This window comes from Chelonoidis abingdonii, chromosome 7 (assembly GCF_003597395.2).
Source record: "Chelonoidis abingdonii isolate Lonesome George chromosome 7, CheloAbing_2.0, whole genome shotgun sequence".
Classification (NCBI taxonomy): Eukaryota; Metazoa; Chordata; order Testudines; family Testudinidae; genus Chelonoidis; species Chelonoidis abingdonii.
In genome coordinates this window covers 60,009,811-60,033,529 of record NC_133775.1, presented here as the reverse complement: position 1 = coordinate 60,033,529, position 23,719 = coordinate 60,009,811, and the positions used below count along the sequence as shown (strand labels likewise).

At 50.5% G+C, this 23,719-nt stretch overlaps 1 protein-coding gene across 1 annotated transcript in view; it reads left to right on the top strand.

The window, feature by feature from the left end:
- Nucleotides 1-23,719, top strand: part of BRINP2 (BMP/retinoic acid inducible neural specific 2) — a 56,688-nt gene that overhangs the window by 12,545 nt on the left and 20,424 nt on the right. The window contains exon 2 of the mRNA XM_032804805.1: nt 15,059-15,395. Within this exon, the coding sequence (XP_032660696.1) occupies nt 15,133-15,395 (263 nt within the window). The 5' untranslated portion in view covers nt 15,059-15,132. The remainder of the gene's footprint in view (nt 1-15,058; nt 15,396-23,719) is intronic.

The following is a 23,719-nucleotide window of genomic DNA, read 5'->3' as shown; positions in this document are numbered from 1 at the left end:
CTAGAGAAGGAAGAAGCACAGCAAGATATTTTCTGCATCGTTTTCCCTCCTCCTGCTGCGGGTCTCAGAGCCTGGGCTTCTGGGGCAGGGGGACCCCCCCACAGAGAGAGTGCTCAAGTGGATGGTGCCCTTTGCTGACCCTGAACAGATCCGCCTGCTAGCACTGACTCCTGTTCTGAGCCCGGAGACAGTGTGTTATCTCCCATTGTCCCACGTCATGGGCCCAGGGCTCATGAGCTCTGTGACATCAAACATGGTGCTGATCATCCCCAGCTGCTGTAGCCCATGGTAATCCAGCCGCATCAGCCCACGACCTGGGGCACTTCTGTGTGGTTTACCTTTTATCCATGTCACCATCTCCTGAGAGAGAATCCAGCACTGAGGTTATAACATGGTTCAGAGACCCAGATAAATACAGGGTCCAGCCCCGGCAAACGTCTCTGACCCAGCTGTACAGAGATGGGATGATCCCTCTTGTCCGTCTCCCTCCCAGTAGCAGTAGGCTCTCCACAGCACACGGGATTCTGAATCACGGTTTAACTGCGGTTGTTTCCATGATGAAGATGGGCCCTCAGTTCCCACGCTGTGGGCCAGATGCTGCAGAGTGCAGCCTGGCATGCACAGATGGCACTCTGCACAACGTTCAGCTGTGAACTCACTGAGCTCAAGGGACAGGGGTGAGCGTGGCAGAGCAACCGAGGGGTGCAGTTTACACTGATTGGCCAGTCGGTGAGTGTTCAATGCACACACGTATGTGTTGAGGGTGCAAAAGTGTATGGCAGGAAAAGGTAATGGGAGGGGTTAGATTAAGCTGCTGCCTCCAACTTTATCTGCCCCCTCGGTCCTGGCCAAGAAGCCCCAACACTCATCCATTAGAGGTGTCGGAATAGACTGTCCCCTACTGGTGCAGGGGGGTACAAACACCCTGAGCCTGCCCAGCTCACTGATTCACCTCCCTTGCCTCCCAGCTCTCAGGGATTGTACAGAGGGAGGGCAGCTTTAGCTTATGGTCAGGACTTCCAAGCCAGCTGTGTAAATCCTCTAGCTGCCCCAGCCTTGCTTTCTACTTGGCCAAAGCTGCCCCCATTTTTGGCCCTGCAGAAGAGGGAGATTATGGCACCCCCGAGTTGTCACTTTGCTAACATGGGCCCTGCTGACAGGAGCTGGTGTGGGTACTGTCTATATGCGCATATGGGATCTAACTTAAACCCAGCATGCAACTCTGCTGAGAATGCCCAATCCCCTCCCTTCCCTATCTCCTGCTCATTCCTTTCTGGTTCTGTCCTGTCTGCCCCCCGCCCGGTTCTGTCAGCCAGCCCAGATCTGTCCAGCAGATGGCACCTAGGCTGCTTGAGCTGGCAGGTCCCTCTGATCCCCTTCTTTTTGGGGGGGCACTGGAGGAATGCCTCCTTTCACCAGACACCAGCAGCTCTGCCCACTCCTTCTCGAAGACGGACAGACCGCCTTTGGGGACAAGGGCATTTGGATTCTCAATGACAGAGCATCAAAATTAATTCAGGGGCATCTTTCTGATGACAGATGGGCATCTCGCTTTGTCAAGGAAGAACATGCGGCTGGGGACAGATAATATAGGAATCCATACACAGAGTTAGGTAGGACAGGCCAGATCCTCAGCTGGTGTAAACCAGTATAGCTTCCCTGACTCACACCAGCCAGGGATCCGGCCCAGGGGGTGGAGAGAGAGAGATGCGCACTGTAAAAGCAGAAGTAATGGGGTGAAATTAAGCAAAGGAAAATTTTGAGCGAATATCAAGAAACATTTCCTATCAGTCAGATCTATTAGACCGTGGACTAGGCTCCCAAGGAAAGCAGCTGGAGTCCCGTTGCTTGAATCTTTTGAAAACTGGGCTAGACAAAGCACTGGAGAATGCAGCAGAGGGAACAATCCCACACTGGCCACCGTGGAAAGATGACCTAATAGGTTTTTCTAGCTCTAATTTCTGTTATCCCCGCGGTCTACCTGAAGAGGTGTGTTAACCAGCGGCCTGGAAGATCTGCAGTGCCTGGCTTTGATCTAGGAAGCCGAGAGAGTATGCTGCAGTAAGAAATGATTCTCACCCACTAGGGCCAATTCTTCCCCTCTATACCCTGCCCCTTGTGAAACCCAACTCAGGGGGGTTGGGGGAGACAGGGAGAGGCACATCAGGGTGGGATGGGGAAGTAGCCTTTGCACTCAGCACTGCAGACATTTTGGGCCATGGGACAGCCCACAGACACCCCTGGAGAAGCTGCCCTAAGGTAAAATCTTATACCCAGAGTATCCATTTATAGGAGGAATATTCTGTGAGGGAACTGATTTGAGAAGCTGAGAAAGGATCAGAGAGAGGGATTGACAAGCTCAAAATTTGCCTTCCCTTCTCTAGGGTAAAGCATCCACGTGAGTGTATGTGTGTGAGAGAGAGTGATTCTGCATGTATTTTCAACCCACTCAGCACTCCTCCCACCCCCCCATAAAAACCACCAAATCCAACTGCCCAGCAGCCTGCCAGCGGGATCAGAGCAGCCCACACAGCCCAGCACCAGGACCAAACCAACAGTTACCTGCAGTAACAAACCAACATGCATGTGATGGGAAGGGAAAGAAAAATGTCTTTTCTGCAAAGGAAGAGTTTTCACAGGGCCCAATTCCAAGCTGAGTGAAGTCCACGGGATCCTTTCCTGTGACTTCAGTGTGCTTTGGCTCAGGCCCACCAACAAGCATAAACACAGCCCACTAAACTTCAGACCCGGTGCAGTGTCACACCACATGCCCTGGGCAAGACACTGGCAGCCTCCCCCATTTGACATACTGCGAGGGGGAGGCATGGGAGACACAGTGAGGAACATCTCTGCCTTCTAAGGGAAAGCAACGTTGGAATGCCATGGAGATCTACTGCCACTGAGTGCCAGTGGCTCTGCCCATGTACCTCCCACAGCATCCAATTCCACAAGCTACAGCACATGTGTTGTGAACAGCCAGGAATGCATGAAAATATGTGGCAGGCAGGGTGCATAGGCGCAAACAGGGTCCTGGTGGCTGTAGACCTTGTAGCAGCAGGGAGCTAGGCAATCAAGCCAGCACATTGTCTCTCTCTGAAGTGCTGCTAGGCTCTCTGTTGTACAGATGGGGCTCTGAGGCATAGAGAGGCTCAGGGACTGCCCAGGGGCAGGCAGGCAGGCAGGCAGTCAGTCTGTGGTGAGGAGGGAATTGAAGCCAGGTTCCCAGCTAGTGCTCTAACCACTGGACAATCCTTCCAGTCTGTAGCACTGCAAGACTAGACGCTGGGGAGACTGAAGTGTCTTCCTATGTGAAAATACTCTGCCTGTCTGTCTCAGTCAGAGACTGCAGAACCCAGCCCTGAATTCCCCTCTGTGGCTCTGCGCCCTGATCCCAGCTCTCGAGAGCCTGATCCTAGCGAATGAAAAGGAGAGCCTGCTAGCTTGTTGAAGAGCTCACAGCTGTCACATGGCATCAGCTAGATAATGGTCACTCTGGTACACACACAGTGCTGAGCGTCAGGAGAACACATATGTGGGGTGTGCAAACCTATTGCCCCAACAGAGGAGGATGACTATGAGCCGCCAATGTGATATGGCCGTTAAAAAAGCTAATGCGGCTTTGGGATGCATCAGGCGAGGTATTTCCAGCAAAGATAAGAAGGTATTAGTACCGTTATACAAGGCACTGGGAGCCCATCTGAAATATTGTGTGCAGTTCTGGTCTCCATGTTTAAGCAGATGATTCAAACATGGAAACGAGGTACGCAGAGAGGGCTATAGGATGATTCCGAGGAATGGTTAAAACGCTGCGCTTATGAAGGGACTCAAAGAGCTTGGCTGTTTAGCCTAACCAAAGAGCGGGGTTTTGAGCGGGAGGTATGATTGCTCTTTTTATAGATATATTTACAGAGGGGATAGAATATCAGGGAGAGAGAGGTCATAACGCTTAACAGAGATCCTGTGGCACCTTAGAGCTAACAGACGTTTTGGAGCATGAGCTTTCGTGGTGATACCACTTCGTCAGATGCATGTAGTGGAAATTTCAGGAGGCAGGCTATATATATGTAGCAAGCAGCTAAAGATAATGAGTTAGTTCAATCAGGGAGGATGAGGCCCTTTCTAGCAGTTGAGGTGTGAAACCAGAGAGGAGAACGTGGTTCTTGTAGTTTGGCAGAGGCCATTTCAATCGAGTCTTTGCTCAATCCTGAGCTGATGTGTCAAATTTGCAGGATGAAACTGAAGCCCAGCAGTTTTCTCTTTGAAGTCTTTGCCTGAAGTTTTTTTTGCCTTGCAAGGATGGCCACTTAAGGTCTGCTATGCCGGTGGGGGCCAAAGAGGTTGAACGTGCCTCTCCTACAGGTTTTTGTATATTGCATTTCCTAAATCTGGATTTGTGGTGTCCTTTATCTTTTCCGTAGAGACTGTCCAGTTGGCCGATGTAGCAGTACAGAGGGCATCCACCAATGTAATATACGCCATTCATATGCCAGCAAGCCTCGCAGTAAAAAAAATTTGGCTCTCGCTATGTGCATGGCCAACGTAACTCTCTACGTAGAACAGGTAAAATGGACACACATAGATATTAGGAGAATGGCGATTATACAAAAACGATGTAGGAGAACACTTCAAGCCTTCCCTGGCTCGACGCTATCAGCGACCTTAGGTGCCATTCTCTGCGCAAAAAAACTTCAGGACAGAACTCGAAGAGAAACTGCTGAGGCTTCAGTTCATCTGGCAAATCTGACACTCAGCTCAGGATTGAACAAAGACTGTGAATGCCTTGCCAACTACAGAACCAGTTTCTCTCTCTGGGTATTCACACGCTCAACTGCTAGAACAGCGGCCTCATCCTCCCTGATTGAACTAAACCTCGTTATCTTTGACTTGCTTGCTAGCATATCATAATCACCTGCCGGAAATTGCCACTACATGATAATTGAGCGAAGTGGGTAATTCACCCACGAAAGCTCAATGCTACCAAAACGTCTGTTAGTCTATAAGGTGCCACATGGATTCTCTGGCTGCTTTTACCAGATCCCAGACTAAGAACAGCGGCTAGCCCTCTGAATACTATTTAAGCTTAGTAACATGTGGAGACAACAGCACAATGGATATAACTGGAACACTAGGAAGTTTAGACTTGAAATTAGACCGAAGGTTCGTAAACCATTAGAGGCAGGTGAAGTTCTGAACAGCCTTCCAAAGGGATCAGTGGGCGCAGAAGAAGAACATATCTGCGCTTTCAGGACTGCTTGGTAAGTTTATGGATGGGATGGAACTGATGGGATAGCCTAATTTTGGCAATTAATTCATCTTTGATTATTAGCAGGTAAATATGCCCAATGGTCTGTGATGGGATGTTAGGTGGGGTGGGATCTGAGTTACTACAGAGAATTCTTTCCTGGGTGCTGGCTAATGAGTCTTGCCCACATGCTCAGGGTTTAGCTGATTGCCATATTTGGGGTCGGGAAGGAATTTTCCTCCAGGGCAGATTAGCAGAGGCCCTGGAGGTTTTTCACCTTCCTCTGAAGCGTGGGGCATGGGTCACTTACTGGAGGATTCTCTGCACCTTTAGGTCTTCAAACCACATTTGAGAACTTCAGTAACTCAGACATAGGCTAGGGGGTTGTTACAGGAGTGGGTGGGTGAGATTGTGTGGCCTGCATTGTGCGGCCTGCATTGTGCGGCCTGCATTGTGCAGGAGGTCAGACTAGATGATCATAATGGTCCCTTCTGACCTTAAAGTCAAAGAGTCTATGAGTCAGCAGGGCACTGAAAATAAAGGGAATTGCTCTAATTGCTGCTCAGAGCCACTATAATCCCAGCGCCTGGTTCTCCTGCCACTTAGGCTGAGGTCACACCAAAATATCATGGGAATCCTGCATGGTGTGACTGAAAGGAGACTAGAGCCCAAAACCTTGTGGGAGTCTAGCAGCCTCCAGATCGCCTGGGCTCTGCTCAGCTCAAGGAAGCTGATAGTTATTCTGCATCCCCTTCTGCAACAAGGGGTGACTCTGTGAAACACACCCCACCACATTGCCAGAGTTCAGGGCCAGCAGGCAAGGCTGGTTCCAGGGTTTTTGCTGCCCCAAGTGGTAAAGGGAAAAAAAAACCCAGCCGCGATCGCAATTGGCAGCAGCTCCACCACGCCACTTTCTTCTTTGGCGGCAATTCAGCGGCAAGTCCTTCCTCCCGAGAGGGACCCGCCGCCAAAGAGCCCAACGTGTCACCTCTTCCCCTTGGCCGCCCCAAGCACCTGCTTTCTGAGCTGATGCCTGGAGCTGGCCCTGGCAGCAGGTCACAGGAGCCGATGCCTGGCCAGTTGCGCTCAGTGCCAGAACACTTCTGTCACTAACTTGATGTCGCGGCCAGGGAGGAAGAAATGAAGCCAGACACAAGGGACAAGAGAGGATTTGCAGCTAAGTCCAGGAAAACAGAGAGTGTCAGAGAGACAGAAACTCCCCCCTGGCCTGGAGGGTGGTCACATGTACATCTCTGGTCCCAGCTCACTCCTTCCTCAGCAAGGGCTCCATCCTGCTGACAGAGCACCCTCAGTCTCCACTGAAGTCGCATCTCACAGGACTGAGCCCCGTCTCTCAGGCCCAGATTCTCAAAAGTATTTAGGTCCCTGACTCCTACTGATTCCATTTAGGGGGATCTGCCTGTTCCCTTTGAAAAGGTTAAAGATTAAAAGCCACCAGGCAGAGCTGGGATTTGGAGCAGCCACAAACTCTTGCAAGTGCCATATATGGTCGCTTGTATGTTTACTTCCTCCTCTTCCCTGCTGCTGGGCCGCAGGGGAGAGATGATCACTGTAGTGAATTGTTACATTTTCCATTCAGCTGCATCAGCAGTGCCAGGGGAGCTCAGCCCTGGGCCCAGAGGAGGGGAAAACCGCTCCCTGTTTGCGCATGCAGAACCGACAGCAAAACAGCAGGGTGAAGTGTGGACCCTGGAGGGAGCCTGCCCCTGGCAGCACTCTCTGGGTGCAGCGGCTGCACAGCGTTAGGGCAAGAGGCCTGCCATGGGCCCCTGGGCATTCTGAAGAGCAGCAGCCCCAGGCGACATTCACTGAGGACAGCAGCAGAAGGGGGTTGGGCATCTGAATCAGAGCAGGTGAATTGGTGTCTCACGTCCAGTTCTAGCTCTACAGCATTTTGGAGTCAGGGCTTCACAGCCACTTCCTGTTTCTGCAGAGGGGCAGTCAGTCCCTAGAACCACAGAAATAAGAGACGCACCTGACGTATTCGCTCCTCGGTCTGATCCTCGGGGGCCAATGAAGGATTTCTCAATACAATCCTTTCTCCAGTGCTTTGACCCGGCCAGTTGGAAATCACCAGCAATTCTTTTGGGAGGCTATATACAGCCCAGTAGATCTCTCTGTTAGGAAAGCCTCCTGATGTTCAGCCAAAAAAGGGCCTTAGTTAATTTCATTCTGGCACTTGGTGCTATGGAAAAGCCTGGGGTAGATTACTCCTAGCTACAGCTTGCAAAACGCTCCAGAGCTCAGAACCTTTCAAATACGAGACAGATACTTGATCCACGAGGCCAGCATCTCCAACAGTTTCTCACTCACTAGCGCACATCCAAGCTATTTCAGGGATGACCCAAGCCACAGTCTTTTCAAATTTGGCCCTGCTCCAAAAGGGGACTCTAAAACCCCCCACCAACCAACCAGTCGTTTATTGTCTTCCTGCGACTCCATAACCAGATCTGCTCAATTGACAAGGAAAAGGGATTTGTATGCGAGATAACCGCTCAACCTCTGCCCAGGATCCATAATGGCCAATTGTGAACCCCTTACACTGATGAGCGTTGACTCCAAGGGGCTGTACCTGAGTAACGGAAGGCCCAGTTCCTGAACTCAGGTGACTATGGGGGAATAGCAGCTCCTCTTTCAATAATAAGTTCCCAGCCTTGCTGGTTGAGGAGAAAAGCTTGACAACATGGCCAGAGCGCACCCCAATGGTGCAAAGAAAGAACCTCCCACTAGATGATTTTTTTTTTTATTCTCCTGATTTTTAAGCCAGACTCATGAGCCTTCTGGGCCTGACCAATGCTGGTTTGGCACTTGTGATTGGCAGTAACGGCTTGCCAGCAATGAAGGGGTTCCCACTCCAGCCCTAAACAAAGCCAGCTTCTTTCTGGCTCATGCATCGCCCCCTGCAAGGAAAATACTGCCACTGGAATGTAGTGAACAATTGGACTGACAATACATGAGCAAGAATAGAATCCGGCTCCATGTCTGATAGCTCCACCAAGCCTGCAGGGCTGCAGGGGGGAGAAACAACACACCTCCCCCCGCAACCCTTCACTGAGCCGCTGGGAAAGAAACTGTGTCAAGGTTGGAAAGAGAGAATCAGAAAGTGCTGGGATTCACTGAAAATCAGCCACGTCTAAGAGGAAGAGCCATCTCTGCTGACAGCTCCCACTTCTCCGTGCAGCATGTCCAGGAGGCACCAGCCTCTTTACGCCTTTGATCCTTCTCCTCCTTCAGAGACCCTGAGCCCCACCCTCCTTTCCTCCTCCAAAGGCCACTGCTTCTCTCTCCTATGAGGTGCTCCAAGATCTTTAACTGCCCTGAAGCTTTCCAGGGTCAGTTTCCCTCCACTTTCTGATTTTTCCCTCCTCCTCGGACCTCCCTGCCCTTGTGCCCCAGCTCTGGGGAACCCCAATTCCAGTCCCCACTTCTGAGGTTTGGGCACCACAGTGATGGTGGGGAACAGCCCTGAGCCAACTGACTCTTGGCCAGGGCACTCTCCACCCTCAATGCCTGCTCCCCAGAGAGGGTCCTGATCCGGAGAGGTGTTCTGCGCCTGGGACATCCCACTGAAGTCAGTGGGTGCTGAGGGTGCACGTCTCAGGGTCAGGCCTACAGAGAGGAAGGAGGAGCAAGGGGTAGTGAACACGGAGCCTGATCCAGAGCCCCTTGATATCAGTTAGAGTCTCTCCATTGATTTCAGTGGGCGTTGGCCCAGGCCCCAGGTGGCTGGAGTAGAGAAAGGGCAGGTCAGCTGCTAGCACGTTGCCAGCCCCAGGGCAGGAGGTGGCATTAGTGAAGTAATCCCCTGGATGGGCAGCTGAAAATACCAGAGAAGCTGGTGGGAGGCCAGAGATTCAGCCCTTCTCCACCTTTTAACAATATGCAGTGGGTTGTCAGACAACAGCCATCACTGTGTGCGGAGGGTGACTGTCACACCCTGCACTCGTCCCTCCAGCTACCACCTTTAGTCCTGTGCTTGCACCAAGGGAAGCCCCTAGGTATTTTGTGGAAGTGAGACCTGCAGTGACAAAGCCCTGGAAATCTGTCTTTGGCTATACAGTGTTCAGATGTCAACCCTTTACTCTACCCTTCCTCAGACGAGGCCTAAGGCTGGAACAGAAGTCAGGGTTGGCGAGCACTGGCCGAGCTGTGAGCGGCCTTGTACCAGGGGTGCTGCAGGACAGAAATGAAGTATGAAGACAGAGAACTGAGCGGGAGGAAAGAACAACAGGCAGCGTTGAAGGCACGATTGAGATTCATGAGAAGAGCTACGTGGGGCCCCTGAATTGGATTAGCAGGGGGTGTTGAAAGCTACAATTGACATGCATTAGCAGAGCTGCATGGAGGCCCAGGACGCATCGCAGGGGGATGCTGCCGGTCTGGATTGACATGCATTAGCAGCGCTGCAAGAGGGCCTGGCACTGGAATGGCAGGGCTGCTGCAGGTAATAATGGAGACATATTATTAGAGCTGCATGGGGGCCGAGGACTGGCATATCAGTGGGGTTTCGGATCAGGAGTGAGAGGCACTGGCAGAGCTGGGTGAGCTCAAGCTTCTGCCTGCTGTAAATGTTGCTCTTGACTCACAAGAAAGTTTGCTAAACATATGGAAATAATTCTTAATATCATATTGCCCAGATGGTTTTGATGGGGAACATATTTTGCTAGAACAGTAGATCAAAAGCCCTTATACGGTGTGGGCCCTTTCTTGAGAGAGAGAGAGAGCAAGAGCGTGCGAGCTTCCCCCCTCTTCGCCAGGGACGCTTACCCCTCCCAGCCTCCAACCCCAATCCCACATGCTCAGAGACAGGGAAAAAAAAAAAGATTAGGACAGTATTAAGGAGGCAGGTTGTAAATTAACTCCCTTGAATCTGATGGCTCCAGTCTATATCTGTTCTGTTTATTTCCTTTTTCGGGGGTAGGACACTGCTCTATTGGTCCCCAAAATCCCTTTGTCTCCTGCCACCCCCATAAGAATAACTCTTGCAAAGATAGGTCATGCAGACATCTCCAGGGGAAGGGAAGTATTGTTAGTCATAATAACTGGGGGAAGCAGAGGTAGAGAGAAGGGAAAGGGTTTGGCTAAGGTCACACTCATGCAGGGGCAGAACCAGGGATCGAAACCAAGTCTCCTGATTCCTAGCCCTTTGCCCTAGCCACTGATCTGTCCAGGTTACTTGATAGTTTGCTCCTTTCTTGTGTGTTTGTTGCATCTACAGTTTGAGGTCTTCTACCAATTAGATTGACTTCACCTGCCGGAAGAGCCCAAAGACAGACATGAAGCAGCCGTGCAGATGGGGGCTTGTTGTTTTGAGCTTAGTTGGTCAAAATCTCCTGGCATCATAAAAAGAGCCTGAGGATGAGCTATAGCAAGCAGGAATTGCCTTGAAAACCCTATCTCAGCAGCTTCCACGCAAAATCAATAGCAAAGCCCCTAGCAGACTTCATGGAGTCTCTGGCAGTTCTCGCTTTACTGGGTCAGAACTCTGCTTGGCTTAGGATTTGGTTTTTTTTATTATTATTAAGGGGGACTGGATTCAGAAGTGTTTGAACTGGGAACGTCACTTATGGTGGAAAGGCCTTCTCAGAGATGACATCCTTGCAGTGTTTCCTAAAGACAGTCAGAGTCTAGGTTCCTCTGGAAGATTGTTCCATAGCTAGAACCTCTCCCCCTGGAAGCCACTCCACCCCTGTCCCTGTGCGAGAGGTCTGTGAAGTTGCTATTGTCACAGTGATGGCCAGCAAATGCCTCCTTAATGGCCCAGCTACATGCCAACAAGTGCCTCCAAGTATGTACTTTTACACCCCTGCATTTATTTCAGCTAAAAAGAGAGCCCGAGTCAAAAGTGTTGGTGCTGACTTTGAACTCATCTTTGTTCTGTAGATATTTTTAGTTCTCACCGCCTGAGAAAAACCCCTAATAAGGAAGAAAATGTTCTATCCACAGTCAGATTCTGCTGAGCAGCAGGCCCTGAACGTTATAACTCACCATGTTCAGCCAACCCGCCCCCATTGAACAAGCAGGAAACACTGACTCACAAAGCAAAGCTCCTACCTAACATCTATTGCAGGGAGGAGGGCACTCAAATCCCACTTGGAATGTCTGTTACTAGGTTAGAAGACAGGCTCACGACATCTCCTCCTGAATCCACCACAGGATGACCCCCTATTGGGTCACTCCCTGCCAAGGGGCCATGAGGGTCTTGCTTTGAGGTCAGCTTTGGTTATGAGCAAAATGCTGACCCAGCCAGCCACCAGATAGGTGGGAGACTCTGGTCTCTCACTAAGGCTGCTCCAGTATCAAATCTCTTGTTGGCAGAACCAATACAGTGTAAATAAAGGCTGCCACTAGTCACAGACTGCAATAGGGTGTACGTGCTACCAGAGCACCCCCTCTAGTCAGGACACAGCACTGCAGAGATTCTTCTACTCCAGCACCACTCGGTTGTCAGCCAAGCTGGTTCTGCAACAGGCTGGATCTTCTGGGGACCAGCCTTCCAGCCTGGTCACCTTTCAAGTTCAGGCCTCTTCTAGGATAACAGAAGTCTTGTTCTTCCACGCACCTTGTGAGCTTAGTTCTCTGCCCCTTCTAGGCTTTTTTTTAGAGATTTGGATCCCGGGATGCTTCCTCTGGAGTCTCTCTCACAGTCTCAGTCGTTGGAGTTCCCTGCTCTTTGCCCCTATTCCCACAGGCCTGCAGAGTTCTTGCTCCTTTAGCAGGGGACTTTTTCCCCAGAGGCTCTTTCTCTCCTAGCAGCTTTCCTCCACTGCCTTCCCTCCCCATTCATCTCTCAGGGACCTCCCTGCAGGCCATATCTCAGAGACTTACACTGCACCCTGTGGGTGCCACACATTACCAGAGGTGCCTGCTTTCTGTAGTCACTACCACAGCTTGCTCCCCAAACTGTGCCTCTCAAGCCTTTTTACAAAGCCCAGCTATTTGCCATACTCACACCCACCCCATTAGTCCCACCTCAGGAGGAGAGGCAGCTAATTATGGCACAGCGGGGGCTAATTGGACAGGGCCATCTGACCCTTAAAGGGACAGGCTGCCCTGTTAGACAGATAAAGGGGCCCTTCAATCCCATCTTACCCGCCCTTCTCTATGTGCTAATGCACTTAGGAAATGATTGTGAAGGAGGATTTCTTTGCCTGCCTGGACTGGACATCGGGTACCATCCCCAGGAAAAGAAGACGCTCAGGACCAAATTGTCAAGTGCTCAGCACCCTCCTGTGGGAGTGACCTTGTACAAGGGTTAGCCAGAGCTCAACCCTCTCTGGGGCAGCAGGGAGCCACACCAGCTCACTAACCACAGTTGACGTTTGGGGGCATAAGTCTGTCCACGGGATCTCCCCCGGCAGCCCTTGTGGTACTGAAATACGCACCGTAAGCCTAGGCCGTCGGTCAGGGCAGGGCAACAATGAACCTGGCGCTCAGGTCCTCAGGCAGGGCTGAGCAGCAACAGTACAAGCAGTAGGAAGCCCAGGCCCTGGATCAGAGTGGGGCAAAAGGCCTGGGAGAGGGGGAGATAGCTACCCACGAGTTGGGTGGCAGGGGGGGACGCAGGCCGTCCCACTCCACTGCATCCCAACCTGGGGCCCTAGCAGCGGCCAAAGACCTGCTGCTGAGTCAGTGGGGATTCTGGCCGCAACACACTGACATGGGCTCTGGCAGTGCTGCAGGCAGACTAGGGTCGGCTGCCCCCGGCTCACTGCTAGACTCCCCCTCGGGTAGTACCTGGGTCCAGGTGTTGTCCTCTGGGGGGTCCTGCACCATGGGTTCCTCGGGGTAGCAGGCACAGGGCAGGTCTGGTAACTCCTCCAGGTAGTGGGTGCAGGGCAGGTCCGGCCAGTCCTGGGCCCTGGGGGTTTCCCAGTTGCAGGCTAGACTGGAGACATCTGGTCTCTCCTGCAGCTGGGGGCTTACTGAGCTATGAGGGCGAGCCTTTATACTTCCGGGTCGCTGCTTGACCCGCTGAGGGGCGGGCTCAGAGCTACTAGCTCCGCCCACTCCAGCCTCCGCATGGGCTCGGCACCCTCCGGGGTAGCGGGGAGCCACACCGCCTCACTACAGACCTTTACACAGCACTTGCCACCCAGCCGCTCCCAGAGGGATGCTTCTGGCCCAATTTTCTAACCACTTTGGTGCCTAAATGGAAGTGCTGTTTTGCAGAGCTCTAGCCTTGATTGGAAGTGATACATGTTTCTTCAACGGTTTATTGGTTTGGTTTTCTGGCTGTCTGGGTTTTTTTTTTTTGTCTAGTTGATTTGGCAGTCAGGGCTGCGATGCTGACAAATTGTTCCCCTCGCTGTTACTGAGCGTTTCATTTCCTCAAGAATCAGAACCCTGGACCAAAGGAATAAGCTGTGCGCAGTAGGTTTGTGCAGAGTGAACACATACTAGATAGTGGCTTTCGGGACTGTGCACCTTGTCCAGAGCACAAGTCCACTCCTCTGTGTGCACGGCAGGTCCAGTCAGAGGGGAGGAGCATCCATGCAGCAAAGGAGGGAGGGTCGGGAAGGGTGCCACAGAATTAAGGAGCAAGGTAGCAGCTGAGCATGATTTGGGATACAGTAATGCTAAAGGGAACTGGTCCCCAAGCAAGTAGCTATGACTGCTTTGGGTTGGATGCACACCCTGAGATGAGACACTAGGTCTCGGCTCCTAAATCCATGGAAGCCCATTGAAATCTCTACTGGAGCTGCCCAGGAGGTCATATCCATAGTGGCACGTTGCAAAAATGCCTTGTGGCAGGATGGACAAGGAGCTCCCTTTGGGCCAAGCCTGTCTCGGAAGGTCACCATCAGGGCCAGCTCTGGCTTTTTTGCCGCCCCAAGCCAAAAAAAAAAAAAGGGGTAGGGCCCCGCTGGAGCGGCAAAGCAGAGCGGAAAAAAAAAACCTGCGGCGCGGCTGGAGCGGCAAAGCAGGGGCGGCGGGGGACAAAACAGCATGGCTGGAGCAGAAAAGCGGGCGGGGGGAACACGGCATGGCTGGAGCGGCAAAGCGGGGGAGGGGGAACAAAACAAAAACAGTGCAGCTGGAGCGGCAAAGCGGGGGGAGAACATGGAGCGGCAAAGGGAGGGGGAGAGAAACAATGGCGCATCCGGTAAAACGGGAAAAAACAAAACAAAAAAACCCTACAGGATGGCCGGAGCCAGGGTGCAGGGGCCCTCCCCGTGCTGCAGAGTGCACGCCCAGTCTAATGGGGAGGAGAGGGAGGGAGAGAGAGAAGGGCCCCACGGCTTCAACCACCGCGCCGCCTGCCGGGAGAGCTCTGTGCCGCTCTGGTCGTCGGGGAGGGAAGGACGCAGGCTGCCCTGCCAAGTTTGCTGCATGGCGCTCCCCTCCTTCGTGCTGCCGCCCCCTACAGGACGGCCAAAGCAATGAACACACTGACAAGTGCCAAACTCAGGGTAGAACAGTGGTTCTCAAACTTTTGTACTAGTGACCTCTTTCACATAGCAAGCTCTGAGTGCGACCCCCCCCTTATAAATTAAAAACACTTTTTTAAATATATTTAACACCATTATAAATGCTGGAGGCAAAGCAGGGTTTGGGGTGGAGGTTAACAACTCGCAACCCCCCATTTAATAACCTTGCGACCCCCTGAGGGGTCCTGACCCCCAGTTTGAGAGCCCCTGGGGTAGAACAGCCAGCCATGGACATGTTTCAGACCTAGCTATGTGCCTGCCATGTGTTTCTCCCCAGTACCCAGCATAACAGCATGTAGGCTACCAGTGGGTTCTCTGCCTGTCAGTCTGTCTCACTAACACCCTTCCCCTTGTGCCGTTGCAGCGCCGGAGGTCCTGAGGAGTGCCGAGGGGAAGAGAGTGGCGAGAGAATGAAGAAGCCAACTGCGTGGGAGAAGCATGAGGTGGCAGCAGTTTGAAGGGCTCCGGCTGATGGTCTCATGGGCATTGGCACTATTGGTCCTGAGTCTGTGCTGCTGGGGGTTGGTAGCCGCCGCTGCTGCTGGCCCAGAGCCTGATCAGCATGCCGCCTCCTCCTCCCCGGGCCAGGCGCCGCTGGACTGGCTGCTCACTGACCGGGGACCATTTCACCGAGCTCAGGAATACACTGACTTCGCTGAGCGCTACCGGCAGGGTTTCACCACCAGGTACAGGATCTACAGGTGAGAGGGGGAGCTGGCGTTCCTTCCCTAGCAGGCTGTCTGTCTACACGGGCAAGGGGAACAGCTGGGAGAGGAGGGGAGAAAAGAGAGACAGAATGGGGCAGGCAAATATGATGAGCTAGCTCGTGTGTACGCACGTGTGTACATTGCTGCCCTCTAATGGATAGAACAGATCTGCTCAGATAGGAGTGCTGTTCACCTCTTAATTCCCATATAAGCCCCCATGAGGTGAATCTTCCCCCATCGCCCTCCCATGAATTGGGTGACTGCAAATAGATCCTGGACGATCTTCAGGAGCCACTGTCCCAACTCTGCTGCATTGATGCGCATTTGTACATTACCACTGGGGATAACACTAGAGCCAAACTCTGCCCTTCTCAATGACACTCACACATCTATCTGCAAGTGGTGTGTGGCCCTGGGTTTGCAGTTTAAATAGAAGGATCAAATTCATTAAAGCCAGGACTGGATTAGGCCCAAGGAGTTTCCAAAGCAAATACACCTGACCCTGGCTAACCTCCCTGTGTTACTCCACTGAGTATCCTGGGGCTTCAGCCGGCTGAGAGATGGAGCTAGTTAACAAGGAAATATTGTCATATATAATTGAACCCCTTTTGTCTAGATAACTGAACAAAGCCTGGTTGGGAATGCTAGATCCCAGGGTGGGTTTTTAGGTATTGTCTTTGTTCATTTACTCATAGAGTCACTAACTCTGGCAAAGCCTGTCCCAGTCAGACATGAGCTTTTAAGCCAGGCTGTTCAGACCTGATGCTCCTCAGGATGGGGACTGGCTCACACTATGGGCTGGGCATGGTGAGGCTCTAATCTCAGTTGCAGCCTCTAGCCTCACTTCTACTAGAAATAAATAACGCTAACAGGCTAGATTGTCCGATCTTCCGTCTTTGGGTGCCGCTCAGGGGATGCCAAGGGAGCAGAAACCACCCTCCATGCTTTCTTGGAGATATCCCGAGTAGTGCAGAGGGCATGTCAATGTAAAGGTGGAAGGAAGGAGCAAGTGGAGTGACCAATGTGCCTAGTCCTTGGGCAGTTTCCAGCTGCCATGTGCTCCCTATGGGGTCATAGCCAGCTGGTGCAGTTTGATGCTGCTCTAAACTGTTCTGAGTCCAGGGGCAGAGATTTAGGAAGCTATAACTGGCCACAACTGGTTCCCAAAAGCTCTTCTCCTCCCCCTCTCCACCGTACTCAGCATAATCTGGGCCAGCAAGTGCAAATCAGTGAGGCTTCAGTGTCATTCGCCTAACCAGCTGGCACAGAGCCGATCCCAGGGCAGGAGCAAGATGAATTCTGATGGATTCAGTTGCGAGCCAGGCCTTGGAATCCAGAACAGGCAGCTCAGTGCACAAGCAGGTTGAACCAAAACTAAATGTGATTGAGAGAAAAAAAAACCAGGCAGGCAAATAACCCTGCGATGCTGTCAGACCTTACTGCAACTTCAGAGAGCGCTGGGAAAGACGTGCTATTTATAGGCCGTCCTGATTGCATATGTAGAGCAAACAGGGGACAGGTTCTTCATGGCGCTTATGGCAAAGGGGGGCCTGTGGCGCTGAGTCTTGCAGGAGCAAGTCAGGCAGTGTAATGGGCTTTGATAAAGGGCTGGATCATTTTATAGGCAGCAATAACAGTTATAGCTCCAATAACACCACTTTTCATGTCTCTAGCCTGGCCATCTGAGCATCCCTGAGTGCTTGGCCAGCTCCCAGAATGCAACCTTTCAACGTCCTTGTGTGCAGCAGGGAAAGGCTGTTAGCGTGTCATTCTCTCAGTGATGGGCCAAGGTGGGTGCTTGGCACAATGACCTGCGTTGAGGGGCAGCCTCAACTGTATTATCAACTGGAGCTGTATTACCTCAGGCAGAGATTTGGCTTGGGAAAGTACTGCCCTTCCCCCAACTTGGGGTCTGAGCCTGGGACTTACAAAGCTAAAAGCATGTGAGACTATAGTAAGTCCATTAACTGCTGATGTGGAGCAGCCAGTAGAGGGGGACATACAGCCCCATTTGCTCCATGGGTTACACATGTACCCTCCCAGTACCATCTCTTAGAATGGTTTAGCATACTCCTCCTTCCACCCCCACCACCACAACTGCCCAGCCAGCTCCAGTAACCAGTGAAAAGGGGAAATGGAGCCCTGGCTTTCGCCTTCCATGTCCCTGGGGGGTGGTAGGAGGGAGCACTTCTTCCACTGTCCTGAGCACAGGGGCTGTAATTCTTCCTCACCCTTGCATGCTGGATGCAAGGCAGGGGAAAGATGGCTCCTTGCTCCAGTCTAGCCTTGGGTCAGCCATTAGGAAAAGGCTGCCCCATTCTGTCCAAGTGAAACCCAAGCATCTCACAGGATTCCTCCAGGAGAGAAAGAAGAGACAAGGCATCTTCACTCTGCTGCTGCACAGAAAGGGTTAATTTCTACACCCTTTCAGAAGAGCAGGTTCTGGAGAGGAGATGGGTTGCCAAAACCATGATTGTCTATGAGGCACAGAGAGGATCTGCTGGGGGCAGGGATAGGGGGAAGAAAAGAAAAAAAAAAAAAAGAAAAGAAAAGATGACTGTTTGAAGGCAATCAACATCTTGCTCTCGACATCAGGAAAACTCTGCTTTAATCTGCCACAGCTGTCACTGCAGTGCCAGAGGCGTTTGGGTGACAGAAGTGGGGAAAGGAGCTGCTTGTTAGTACCAGTGTACAGAGGGCAGGGGACACAGGGCTGGGTGGCTGTTGAAGAGGATATTGCTCACTGGGAAAGCATGAGAACAAAACTATTGGGGAAGTGAAATCTGGGTGGTGTTTTGTGCACCTGTTCGGTCACCTGGTGGAAGCTCAGCTGGATTCCCCACTGGCAGAGGGAATCCCTGACTTCCTCACACCGGGGTGAAACAGACATGGCCTGTATGTCACTTTTAGTCCTTCTTAAGTCCTCAGGCTTCAGTGGTATCTAGGCTTTGTACTGGTGTCCTGCATAGAGGGTCATGGATTTCACCCTTAAATAGCTCTTCTGAGGACCTATTTTCCTTCCTTGTTCAGCCACGGCCCACCCCAGACATCTGGAGTAAATGGACAGGAGTGTTGGGAAGCACATGGGCTTGGGGATGATGGAACTGACTCCTCTTGCCCCGGCCCTCAGGCAGGCTGTGGTAAGTGACGACCCAAATTCATAACCCCAGGATCGATGTGGTGGCCTATGGGAGAGGACTCCAGCGGGTCTCCGTTCAATTCTGAACCAGCAGGCGTCAGCATCACAAACCCCAGGCGACCCTCACAGTGGGAGCTACCACAGAATCCAGGGAGACCAATCTAATCTATCCCCTCCTCCCTAGAGGTACTGTATAGAGACTGGCTAGTGCTTCAAAGGTAAATTCCCTGAAGATATCCAAACTGAGCATTCTCCAACCTGGGGCTGAGCAGGACTTTTGCTGCAACTGCAGCTCTGGGCTGCCACAGGCTGGGGGTGGCCAGAATGGGCATTGGAACCGAGAGCAGGGATCTGGGCTCTTCTGTGCTCTCCATGACCTCTCTGCTCAGCCTAGCCCCACAGCAGAGGAAGCTGCCTGGTTCGAATACAGAGGGGACAAGAGGCAGACCTGAGGAAGTAGATTGGGACCAGGAGCCTTGGGAAGAGACTGGGACTAGAGAGGAGGGAAAATGTGACTGTTAGTTGGGATGGAGAGGAAGACTGGGAGTGGCTAGGCAAGGAAACTGGAGTGGGAGCCAGGACAGACTGGAGCTGAGGAAGGAAATGAAGGAGAGACTGGGAACCAGTGGGTGTGAGGGAGAACTGAGATCAGATGATGGGCTGGGTCAGGGAGCCACTGGGGACAGGGGAGGTGAGCAGGTTGGCAGGGGCTAAAGCCAGAGGAGAGAGACAGATTGGAGTAAGAGTTGAGAGAGGTGAACTCAGACTGGCTGGGCAAGGAGCCTGGGACTGTGATGAGAGGCCTGAGAGTGGAGACTGGGACTAGCAATGTGGGGCAAACTGAACTGGAATTAGGAGCCAGGAGTGGGGAAAAAACAGGACTGGGACAGGAACAGATTGGAGGGAACGGTGCACAACGGTCAAGCTTGGGGAAACAGATGCCTAAGAGTCTGTGCCCACTAGAGCACACACCCCTCCAGAGCCTGGAAGGGAACCCAAGATTCCTGAGCCATGTCATTCCTCCGCTGTCAGCAAAGAGCCGTGAAACCCACTGGCAAGTTGTTGCATCCCCCCCTTCTAGTGCTGGTCCAGAAAGAGGCTAATACTGCTATCCACCAACTACTACTACAGTTCCCCCATCAGCTCCAGTGTCAGAGATCTATGCGCGGGAGCGAAGGGTTCCCACCCTGCTGATTCCAAGGCCAGAAGGGAACACTGGATCATCTAGTCTGACCTCCTGTGTAACACAGGCCACAGAACTTCCCCCAAAACAATTCTGAGAGCAGAGCGTTTAGCAAACACCCAAAGCCCTAAAGATTTCCGGTGATGGAGCATCCACCATTACCCCTCAGAAGTTGTTTCAGTGCTTAATTACCCTCACTGTTAAAAATACACACATTTCCAGTCTGAATTTGTCTAACTTCCGCTTCTTGTTATTCCTTTCTCTGCACAACTGAAGAGCCCATTAGCCAATATTTGTTCACCAGGCTGGTACTTATACACTGTGATCAAGTCATCCTTTAACCTTCTCTTTGTTAAGCTAAATAGATTGAGCTCTTTGAGTCTGTCACTTTAAGGCATGTTTTCTAATCTTCTAATCATTCTCATGGCTTTTCTCTGAATCCTCTCCGATTTATCAACATCCTTCTTGATTTGTGGACACTAGAACTGGACACAGAATTCCAGCAGTGACCAAATACAGGGGTAAAATAACCTTGCTGCTCCTAGTTGTGATTCCTGTTTATGCATCCAAGGATTGCATTAGCCCTTTTCGCCACAGCCTTGCACTGGGAGCTCATGTTCAGCTGATTATCCACCATAACCCCCAAATCTTTTTCCAGAGTGCCCTATCCTGTCAGTATGGCCTATGTTCTTTGTTCCTAGATGTACACATTTACATTTAGCTTTGTCAAAACTCATATTGTTTGCTTCTGCCCTGCTTATGAAGTGATCCAGAACATTCTGTGTCAGTGACCTGTCCTCTTCATTATTTACCACTCGCCCAAATTTTGGGTCATCTGCAAACTTTATCAGTGATGATTTTATGTTTTCTTCCAAGTCATTAATAAAAATGTTGGGGCCAAGAACTGATCCCCAGAGGACCTCACTAGAAACACACCCGCTCGATGGTGATTCAATGTATGTTATATCTGAGATCTATCAGTTAGCCAGTTTTTAATCCATTCAAATTGTGCCATATTTATTTGGTCCCATTCTAGTTATGTAGTCAAAATTTTGTGTGGTATCAAGTCAAATTTCTTACAGAAGTCTTAAGTATATTGCATCAACACTATTATCAACTGAATGTGTAATCCCATCAAAAAATATATCCAGATTCGTTTGACAGGATCTGTTTTCCACAAATCCATGTTGATTGGCATTAATTATATTACCCTTCTTTAGTTCTTAATTAATTGAGTCTCATATTAGCGGCTCCATTATTTTATGCAGGCGTGATGTCAGACTGCAATGAATCATATGGGGTTTCAATATGATGCCATGTGACAGAATTTCTGTTTGTTCAGTTTGCTTTTTTAAAAACCCAGGAAATCACGCACATTAAAAATGACATAGGTTGCAAAGTCGAGGACTCAAAAGTTAGGAAATTCCAAAATTAAGTTTGATGTGTAATCTTAATTTGGCACCCTTGTGTATATGCATTATGATACCTTTGTTAATTACAGGATCACATACAATTTTTTCCACAAAACCCTTGCCTCATTTGGTATGTGGCATGGATCTGCTCTGGAGACTAATCAGGCTGTGTAGTGAAGGAGGCTGTTGCCTGTAGGACCTTTCCTCATTTGTTGCAGAATTGGGAATGAGTGTAGTGAAGGGGACAGGGGATTGCAAGAAAGGAAAAAATGGTCTCATGACTAAGGCAGTCAGATGCTGCCCTGGAGAACTGATTTCTATCCCTTCCTCTGCCACAGAGATTCTGTGAGATGCTGGGCCAGTCACCTAAACCCAACTTCTCACAGAGGGCCACTAATTGTGTATTCCTCATTTTCTTGGGTGCCCAGATTGAGATCCTGTTATCTGATTTGGAGAAGCACTGAGTATGCACCGCTGCCAATGGGTGGTGCGCTTTAAACACATAACATACTATACATAATACTAAGTTCTCTAAAAAACTGGGCCCGAAGTATCTATAAAATTAGTGGTTATTTTTTACTTTAATCTCGGTGTGCTCCTAATCTGGAAAATGGAGATAATACTCCCTTATCTCACAGGGGTACTGTGACAATGAATTAATATTTGTGAAGCACTCCTATACTGTAGTGACAAGCACCACAGAGAAGCTCATGAGGAAATTAATAATTCTATCTTCAGACAGGGTTGGAATAGCGTGCGGTAAATAAAGCCTGGGGCTACCCATTGAACAATGAAGAGAAAACAAAATATTGGCTAGCTGCTCCTTCAGTGAGCTCTGTGCATTGAAGGAGACAGGACTCCAGGGGGGAAAAATAGTATGTGATCACATAATAAAAGGCTGTACCGTACAGTATACGCACAAGGGGGCCAAATTAAGGTGACAAAGGCCACCTTAATTCTAGTATTTCCTAACTTTTGAACACTTGGCTTTGCAACCTTAATAATGTTCTTTTAATGGAGGTTTTTGTGGTGTAGTAATTATTTATATTGCAACAGTCACAGACCAGGACCCCATTGTTGTGGGCAAGGTATAATACAATGTATTATATTATATGTAGCATTTTACATGCATGTAAATATCACAGGCCCAGGGGCTTTTTTTGAAGTTATCCATTTTTCAGGACAACTCCAAATCCAAACATGTCCAAGCTTTCATTTTCCCCTTTATTTCCCTCTTTTTCTTTCCCCTTTTTAGTGGCAAAATGGAAAAGAGAGAGAAAGAGGGCAAAACACAGAAAACAAACCACCCCCAGTTCCCAAAAACTGGAGAAAAAAGTGAAAAATTTTGAAACCAAAACAATTTTTAATACAGATTTTCACAAAATATTCCAAAGAAATGAAAACCCTTTAGAAACTGTAGGAAGAAAAATTGTTTAGAAAATTTTGAAAACACTCGTGAAAAAAATCTTTCCCTTTTTTCAACTAGCTCTTGCGCTAGCCATGAATGAACAGAACAGCCTGGGGAACTATTAATTGAAGGTCATCTCTAGCTGGGGCGGCATGTACTGGAAACAGTGAGAATTCCAGTTAGAGGGGGGTGATGACACCAGTTGGTTTTGCGGATTAATAACACTCTAGCCTTTAACTTCGGGAGGCTGTTCAGATTAGGCATTGATGGGCTTTTTCCTCCCCTTTTGCTCACTGTTCTCTTCCTTCTCCCATCCACCCACCCACCCACAATTAGATGCATCTGATGTTTCTAGCCAGCAGAAAACTTAGGGCTGGGATAGCAGGGGTCATGATGGAAGCACTTCAGCAGAGCTGCATGCGTGGGAATCTTGCACATTGCTTGCCTAACACTGTGCCTTCCTCTAATCAGTGCTGTCAGGTTCTCACTTTAATGAGCATCAGAATGCATCTAATTGTCTCTAAAAGACTCTATGGGCTTTTTCTGTACAAAACCCTTTCAGCCAGAGAGGTGGTTTTTGAAAGGCCGAGAAAAGCAGACATTCTAGTACAAGGCCCTTTTTAACAAAAAACAAAGCAGCTGCTGCCAGTGCTGTGATCAGCTTGTTGTTATGAATCCTGGTGCCTTCAGGGGATTGATTTTCACCGCCACCACCCTGGCCTCTATGCTGCTGCTGTGGGACCCAGAGGTCTCTGGAGAAAATGCTGGTGACGAAGGTGAGACAGGAAGAAAGAACCCCACGTGGATTAAGGCAACCGTTGTCTCTCAGCTCCTCCGAGGCATGTAATCAGCTGGCAACCCTTTGGATTTGTTTTGATAGCACAACAGCTAAACTCAGGGTAAGCTAATCCACCTCCACCTGACAGAGCCTTCTGCACTTGGATCTAAAGAGCCTCTCTGAGAAGGACCTGCATGGCATTGGGGATTCACTCTGTTGTTTTCCAGGTGGAGCCCAGCGTTCAGATTTGCTGTTAGTCCCCTGTGAATCAAGTGTGGGGGGAAGCTTGTGGGGCACATGCTAAGCCAGCACATGGACCCAAACTGGAATAGGAGGGAGTGCTGATTAAGTCACATTGGGGAGCTGGAAGAGCAGGCACTGCTAAAGGTCAGGACTGA